This window comes from Volvox carteri (genome assembly GCF_000143455.1).
Source record: "Volvox carteri f. nagariensis unplaced genomic scaffold VOLCAscaffold_3, whole genome shotgun sequence".
Lineage (NCBI taxonomy): Eukaryota > Viridiplantae > Chlorophyta > Chlorophyceae > Chlamydomonadales > Volvocaceae > Volvox > Volvox carteri.
In genome coordinates this window covers 2,573,642-2,581,452 of record NW_003307546.1, presented here as the reverse complement: position 1 = coordinate 2,581,452, position 7,811 = coordinate 2,573,642, and the positions used below count along the sequence as shown (strand labels likewise).

The window sequence follows — 7,811 nt, the reverse complement described above, 5'->3', positions numbered from 1 at the left end:
CTGGCTCTTCCCCTTTCCATCTCCCGCCTTACGTCAGGTATGTTGACCACACGGCCATAAAACCGGAGGAAATCGACCAACAGCGTCCCCAGCCCCGGCTCAACGCAGCCGCTGTGGGACGGCAGTGCCGCGTCACCATGGGTGCCGTACACCGGCAGCGCCGCCGGCTGCCGGCTGCCAGTGCCTCCAGACCCCGTTTTTGGCCTCCGTGAGGCATGCAGCTGCAGGAAAGCAGCTACTAGCGTGATGAGTGCGTAGGAGCCAATGCCGCCCGTGTAGACCTCGTTCAGCTCCCGCTGCTGTAGAAAAAGCTTGAGGCACAAAATCAGCGGCCGCATCATGGGCCAAGCAGCGGTCATCTCCGACACCAGCACGGCAGCCTGCGTAACCGCCATCGTACAATGTACGGAAATGGCGCCGTACACATAGCAGCGAAGCATCGTACTAAGGACGCCCGGCCCGGAGAGAGCTCGCATTCGCATTGATAAGCACATGGGTTCAGGTTAGGGAGGGAGGGTGAACGCAGGGTGGGCAGAGATTTGCGGAGACCACGTGGTGGTGTGGGCACAGGGATTTCAGAGCATTGACAGTCTGAGATACCGGTTTCTGGTGTTTCTGGCGTGTGCCATCGGCGAGGCCACCTGTCGCGGCTTAGCTCCGGAAACAGTTCCGTTCGTTATCAACACGGAAGCACAAGACCTGGTGAAACACACACACACAAAAAAACACATATACCGTCTTGGAAAGGGCTGTGCTTGTCAGGGCGGGATTGCGGGGCGGCAGGACGGTGTAGGACAACACATACTTCCGCATATAGCATTATTCGTACACGTGCTGAATGGTAACGTTGCTAGTGTTACTTAAGGAGTTCTCTGGTGCTTTTAAGTAGGCAAGAACGAAGCTGGCCGGGAGGTTCTCCTTTCTGAGTAGGACGGAGCACCGTACGGGGTGTTCCTACCAGCACCTCACATGGCGGGGCGGTAACGATTGACGCAGAACTGCCCTCGGCACTTCATTCCTTAGCCCATCACGTCCGATAGGGCACGAGAAGGGATTCCTACGGTGCGCATGTGTGGAAGAGGCCCCCAGTGTCTATCTCCCCGCTCCGGGCCCGGGCACCCTACACGGGGATTCGCGGTTTCGGAGCTTACCTGCGGCCCGTTGGCCACATCGAAGGAAAGGTCAAAGGCCAGGTTGCCGTACTCGACCGTCTCGAACTTGACGATGGGCACGCGGGCTTTGCCGACGACCTGCGCGCGCGTGTATAATTGGAATGTGTGCATCGGTGCGAATGTGAGAGCAAGATACACGGAAGTGTACGTCTCTCAACAGACTGCGAAGTACGGACCAACGGCACCGTCCCCGCGAATGGCGCACAGTGTGCGTGTGTTTTCCCTCCATTTCGCTCACGTACACCTACGCTATCCCGCATACAGCCGCCCATCCAACACCAGCCGGCACCGGTCCCAGCCGCGTCGGTCGGCCACCGCCCACGGCCCCGGCCACGTCACCTGTATGTTTTGCGCCATTTGGCGCTTGGACAGCGACGTCGCCAGTGCCTTGAGTCCGGCTTGCACATTGGTGCAGCCGCTGTCCAGGATAACCAAATCGATATCGGAGGTGGGCACGTACAGCCCCGTGGCGTACGAGCCAAAAACCTCACACCTGATTGGCCACACCAACAAACAGGACAACGTAACCATGTAAGCATAAGCCACAAGCCAAAAGGTTCAACTGCAGGACGACGAATTTTAACAACTAAAGAGACATCTGGATTCACAAACGGGTGGTCCACTCGCTGGAAGGTAAGAAACGGAACCCCGGACCCAAATCAGACGGGCGAGTGGGTGGGTGGGAGCTGGGTGACTGTGGGCGCAAGTTGCAGTGTGGGCGGGACCCGAGGGCCATTTTTAGGTGGTTCCGCACATGCCTTGCACCCCGCCCTGACGTAGGCCGTGGGATACCTCCGTCCGGCCGCTGCGCCTCCTCTCCATGCCCAGTGGACCTCCTTCTTCTCCACCCCGTTCCGCTCCCCTGGACATACGGACATACGGAGTGCACCCCCGCCACCACCACCCACCTGGCTTGCGGCCAGATGGATTGAACCACCTCAGCCACCGCCGCCACCGCCGACCGCCGAGCCGTCGCTTCCTCCGGCGTGGGCTGCACCAGCTCGCACAGCTCCACCAGCTCTGAGGAGAGGAAGGGGAGGAGGAAGGATTGAACCAAGGAAGCGAAAACTTAATTGCTTATGGGCCTATAGGCAACCGCTGCGGGCAACCTGAATATAGAGACCTGAAGAAGATGGAGAAACTTCTTAAAAGATAAGGGACTCGGAAAACCACGACAAAGGAGGAGCCCGGAAGAGCGCAGGGAGAAGGGGTTATCCAGGGATAGGAAGCCCAAGCCCGGCAAGGAAGAAACTGCTTAGAAGCCCGGACGCGAGCTCGTGAGAACATATGCGGCACACATACTGACTGTGGGTGCCGTTGCATCGTTGTATCATAACATGCGGCAACCAAGAGCATTTTTTCGTCAGTAGCCAACCCCTGTGCGCGATAAATCCGTTCTTCAGTCCATTACTCGAGCCCATCACCGTGGCATGGGGTGTTCTGATGTGGGTCACGCTGGATAGGGCGCCAAAAGATGTCTTGGCCCCGGCGTGGGGAGAAGCATGCAACGGAATTCACTGCCGTGGATGGTTTCGTATTAGCAAAAAAACATGCCTAACATCTATTGTCCTTGTGCATCGAGCAGAGATGCGCATCCCTCACAAGTCGCGCATATGTAAGGTTTGCAGCTCAGGATTTGGGCTTCGTTTGGTTTACGCGTCTGGTAGGTGTGTTGGACCACGGACCTTGGTGCAGGCGTAGGAGCGGGCTGTCGATGCGGGACACGTACGACATCCAGTACGGCCGCTGCCCAAGTCGGCGAATTTCTTCCTCATCCGCAAGTGCATCCGCAGACCCCGGGGCGGCGGCTTTGGCGGATGTGCTTTTCCCGGTTGTTTTGACAGGTGCCGTCTCGCGCAGGGGGATGAACTCCGCCGAAATGGGTTTCGCGTTGGTGCCCTTGCTGCCGTCGCCTGCAGCCTCCAAGGAAGTCACCGCAGCTTGCGCTGGCGGGGGGATCGCTGAGGCTCTGCGCTCGCTCTCGGAATCGGACAAAAGGCTGATCACTTCCACCGCCTGCTTCGGCTCTGCAAAACCGTCCTGAGGCTCGTCTTTTTTCTGCTGCGCTTTAGCCTCTGGCGCTGCAATATTTTGTTTGGGTGAAGTTGCTGGGCTCTGCGCTGGCTGCCCAGTAGCATCCGCTGACCGTTCCACCGCAGCAAATGGCAAACCCTCGTTACGTTGACCCGCGGGAGCATCCTCTTTAGCTGGTTTTGACTTTGACAGGTCTGGGATAAGAGTAGGTAGAAGAGCTTTGGCAGACGGTACCGTAGAAAGCAACGTGTCTAGGAAAGAGGAGCTGGCCGCCTTGCTCGCAGCTGCACCTACACTTTTGCCGCCAAGGCCCAATGTAAAGCCTAAGGACTTGTATGCTATAGACCGTTGTTCAGCCATTCCTTTAATCCCCCTTCAGTTGCAAGGTGCCGAAAGAACAAGACTAAGTCCTCTACATGTAGGCTGCCTAAAGGACGCTGGTAATTCGGAGGTAAAGGAGACGTAAGGCAACCATTAGGGCGAATACCGATGTGGAAGTTCAGCACGAATGAATACAGTTTCGTTTTCCGTACCATGAAGTGGTTAGAGACCAGCGGAAACCCCACCTTGCTGCCATGATTGCAAGTCCCACTCGCCATGACGTTGTGTAGTCGCAAATTAGCAAATTAAAATTAACCATGCAATCCCAAACGCCTCTCGAGCAGAAACTAGGACCTTGCCGTCGACCCACAACGTGAATAAAATGCCAAAGAGCAAGCTAGCTGCAATAAAGCAACAACTTCGCGCTGCAGAGGAAGATGTTGAACTCAAGGTCCGGATTTGTTTCCGTGGTTTCCAAGGGGTTGCGGTTCTAAATGCGCTTGAAAGCACGGCATCGCAATCGGCAGCATCGGTCCTGCGAGGACCAAGAGAAAGCTCATATATGCCCATCACTTAGCTATAAGTCCTCGGTTCCTGTAAGTCGCATCTCGATATGCCCCGTCTGGGTAACCCGCATGGCGCCCACAGACTCAGCAGCTGGAAGAGCTCCGGGACCAAGTGGCGGAAGCTCGTCTTAAAGTTGAGAAGCTGGAGGGCGAGGTCAACACAAACGCAGCGCTGGAAGATGACGGTGAGCGAGTTGGTTATAAAAAGTAGGCAAGCTTACACCGCCGTTTGGCAGCCTCCTCAGCCCACCACATCCTTGCCCAGGCTACCACACCCCACCACACCTTACCCGCCACGCCTTTTACTATCACGTAATGTTTTATCAGTACTGGACGCCAATTTGCGGCAAGAAGAAGTTGGCGAGCTGCTTCCGGCATCATGCCTATGGGAGCAGAAAAGGCCGCAACCATGGAGACATCGCGAGTACCGTTTCTCCTAGTTTCTGTCATCTCTCCATCCTTCTCTCTAATTCCCCTCGCGCACGAACACAAGCACACACACACAGAGGATTAAAGTGTGTAGCAATTTGTAATGTGCGTCCGCTTTTCCCCCTCTCCCTCGACGCCTTGGGCAGTCGACCCTTCCTTTCTTCTTGCATGACGTGACTCCGCCCCCCCCCCTCCGGCCCTCTCGCAGTGCAAGTGCTGCTGCGGCACCAGCGGGAGACCGCCGCGGCCTTCATGGACTACGAGGTGCGGCTGGAGAGAGGGGGAGAGAAAAAAGGGGGGGAGAGAGAAAGGGGGGAGAAAGAAAAGGGGTGCACCATGCTAGCGGGAAACAAACATAGGTGGTGTGGTGTGGTGTGGTGTGGTGTGGTGTGGTGTGGTGTGGTGTGGTGTGGTGTGGTGTGGTGTGGTGTGGTGTGGTGTGGTGTGGTGTGGTGTGGTGTGATGAGCTCCGCCCACTGAGCTCCAGGGGGGAGTGGTGGAGGGGGCACTAGGAACGGAGAGCTGGGGAGGGCGACCGGCTTGGTTGGGGGGGATAGGGGGAGCCTTTGCGTGCGGGTGGGGGGGAAGCGCGCTGCCGCTTCCGCCTCAGCTGCCGTTACCCCGCTGTAGTTGGTGCTGCTGCTGCGGCGGCTGCTGCTGTTGCTGCTGCTCCGGCGGCGGCGGCGGCGGCTGCACGGCAGCGCTAGCATTGGCAGCCAAGAAGTAGCGCAGCAACAGCGATCGGAGCGGCCGTACAACAGGGGCAGCAGCAGCAGTGGCTGCGACTATCGCTCCAGGGGGGCCAGCGGACATGCAGTTCCGCGTGGTGACAGATTGGGTTCCCCCGGCACCGCATCCCCCCCCCCTTCTTCCCCCCCTTCTTCCCCCCCTCTTCCCCCCCTCTTCTCCCCCTCTTCCCCTCCCTCCTGCCCTTTCATCATCGGACGTTGACACGACATTCGACCCTCTGCAGCTTGCCTCAGGCGATTCCCTCCTTTCCCCCCTCCTTCCCCCACTCGCCTCCAGAACCGCGTACTGGCTCTGGAGCTCCAGGGGCTGGTGGACCGCTGGAGGACCATGGACATCGAGGTTTGTGGGCGTGTGTGGCGTAGGAACCATTGGTGGATTCGATAGAGGAAGGCGGGGCCAGCCGTTGTACCCCCTCCCCTCCCCCCTCTGGACTATCCATCCATTTCTGGTATCTGCTCCACTCGCCTGCGGTTCGTCTTAACCTTCTTCTCCTTCCCCCCGCCGCCAGTTTAAAAACCTGAACAATCTGAACCACAAACCAACCCCGGTCTCGCCCACGTACAAATACACCTACACAAATGCCGTACACATGCCGTACAGGAGCTGGCCCAGCAGAATCACGACCTCCGTGGAGAGTGTTTGCGACTGCAGCAGGAAAACATGCAGCTCAGTAGGTACGTCTGTACGTATGTACGTAGGGGGATATGAGGCCATGTGGTGACAAGGGTAATGATGATGATGGTAATGATGATGGTAATGATGATGCCCAATGCAAAATATTAAAGATTTGCATTAAAAAAACCTCCGACGGACGTCCAAATCAAGCACCAGGCAACAGCCTTCAAGAAGCTCTGTGGGGGGGGTCTTAACAACGGGTGAGGGAGAGGTAGTTACGGCATTTGAGGGCTGGGGGTGGTAGGCAGCTGGTGACAAACGTTGGCGTTGAAATGACGTGGGGGGGTGGTCTGGGAGGTGCAACCAGGTGGTCGTCATCGTGCCATCGTCGCGACGTACAAGCCCCAATTTCCCGTACACGTTCCCGTTTCCGTACATATACCCTCGTACACGTCTGCAGGACGGTGGCGGAGAACAGCTTATCCGCGCGACGTGATTTGGCCATGATTGAGTCGGCGTTGGAGCACACGGTACGGCAGTTTGATAACAATACGATAGTACGATCGCCGTACAGCTTCTTTCGATCCATTTCCAAAAATGTATCTCTAGCTGTCGCGTGTGTGATCTCGCCCATATCCCATATACATACAACCCTGACGGCAAGAGTGAGGGCGGCCTAGGGGGGACGAACCGGCAGCGCCACCGCACCTTTCTTGCATTGGCTCCAAATTGCCGCCCTTGTTGTTGCATGTTGTTGTTGTTGTTGGTGGTGGTGGTGGTGGTGTTGATAAGGGTGTAGTGTCGTGGTTGGGCCGTAGCGCAGTGCAGCACAGCTTTCCCCCCTCTTCCCCGCCTTCCCCCCTCTTCCCCCCTCTTCCCCCCTCTTTTCCCCTCTTTTCCCCTCTTCCCCCCTCTTTTCCCCTCTTTTCCCCTCTTCCCCCCTCTTCCCCCCTCTTCCCCCCTCTTCCCCCCTCTTCCCCCCTCTTCCCCCCTCTTCCCCCCTCTTCCCCCCTCTTTTCCCCTCTTTTCCCCTCTTTTCCCCTCTTTTCCCCTCTTTTCCCCTCTTTTCCCCTCTTTTCCCCTCTTTTCCCCTCTTTTCCCCTCTTTTCCCCTCTTTTCCCCTCTTTTCCCCTCTTTTCCCCTCTTTTCCCCTCCTTTCCCCTCTTTCCCCCCCTTCCCCCCTCTCGCCCATCTCCACCTGTTTTGTCCGTTGCGATTGGTGGCGGCAGGTGAAGGAGAAGATGCGGGAGATGCACGACCGCCTGCGGCAGGAGCTGTACGACGAGTTGGACGACAAGACCAAAAAGATGGTAAGAGACAGGACCCTTATATGCTATTGCTGGAGGGCGGAGTTCAGGTCGGGAGCTTTCCCCTCTCCTCCCCATCCGCTCCCCGATGGGTCAATTTCCTTGAAGCGTCCAAAATAACCGCAACATCAAAGCTACAGGACCAAGCCCAATACAACCCGAACCTAACTGTCAACAACTGTCCCCAACCGCAATAAACCGCAATGCGACCGTATTACGAACATTACAAACGGCAAAAGCTACTACCAACCGCAACACAACTGCTACCGGCCGCCGTACACCGCAACACAACCGACACGTGTTAGCTCACCATCTCCCCCCTCCCCTCTCCCCTCCCCTCCCTGGCCCCCTGGACAGGTAGCGGAGCACGGCTACCTGCAGGACTATGTACGGGAGCAGGCAGCGCAGGCGGCCACACTGGACCGACACTGCCGTATGCTGCAGGTACACACGTGCCGCGGGCGATGGAGGCGAAGGGGAAGTTGAACACTTGCACCGGGGCCGAGAGCTCTTTTCGGCTTCGAAAGAAGCTGACCACCCTAGTTTTTGCACGTGTGTGTGTGTGCACCAGTGTGCAGGTGTTTGGATGCGCCCCTCTTCCTTGCCGTACAACTTCC

General features: G+C 57.4%; 2 protein-coding genes across 2 annotated transcripts; one reads left to right on the top strand and one right to left on the bottom strand.

Annotated features, from left to right (window-relative positions):
• Positions 1-2,080: 2,080 nt before the first annotated feature.
• Positions 2,081-3,566, bottom strand: VOLCADRAFT_116075 (uncharacterized protein; the record flags this gene model as incomplete). The annotated part of the gene is made up of 2 exons (XM_002946439.1): positions 2,081-2,192; positions 2,858-3,566. Coding segments are annotated over 2 exons (821 nt in total), but the record flags the coding sequence as incomplete, so codon positions are not given.
• A 343-nt stretch (positions 3,567-3,909) lies between these two features.
• VOLCADRAFT_116074 (uncharacterized protein) lies at positions 3,910-5,611 on the top strand (the record flags this gene model as incomplete). The annotated part of the gene is made up of 4 exons (XM_002946609.1): positions 3,910-3,978; positions 4,176-4,278; positions 4,731-4,786; positions 5,549-5,611. Coding segments are annotated over 4 exons (291 nt in total), but the record flags the coding sequence as incomplete, so codon positions are not given.
• Positions 5,612-7,811: the final 2,200 nt, after the last annotated feature.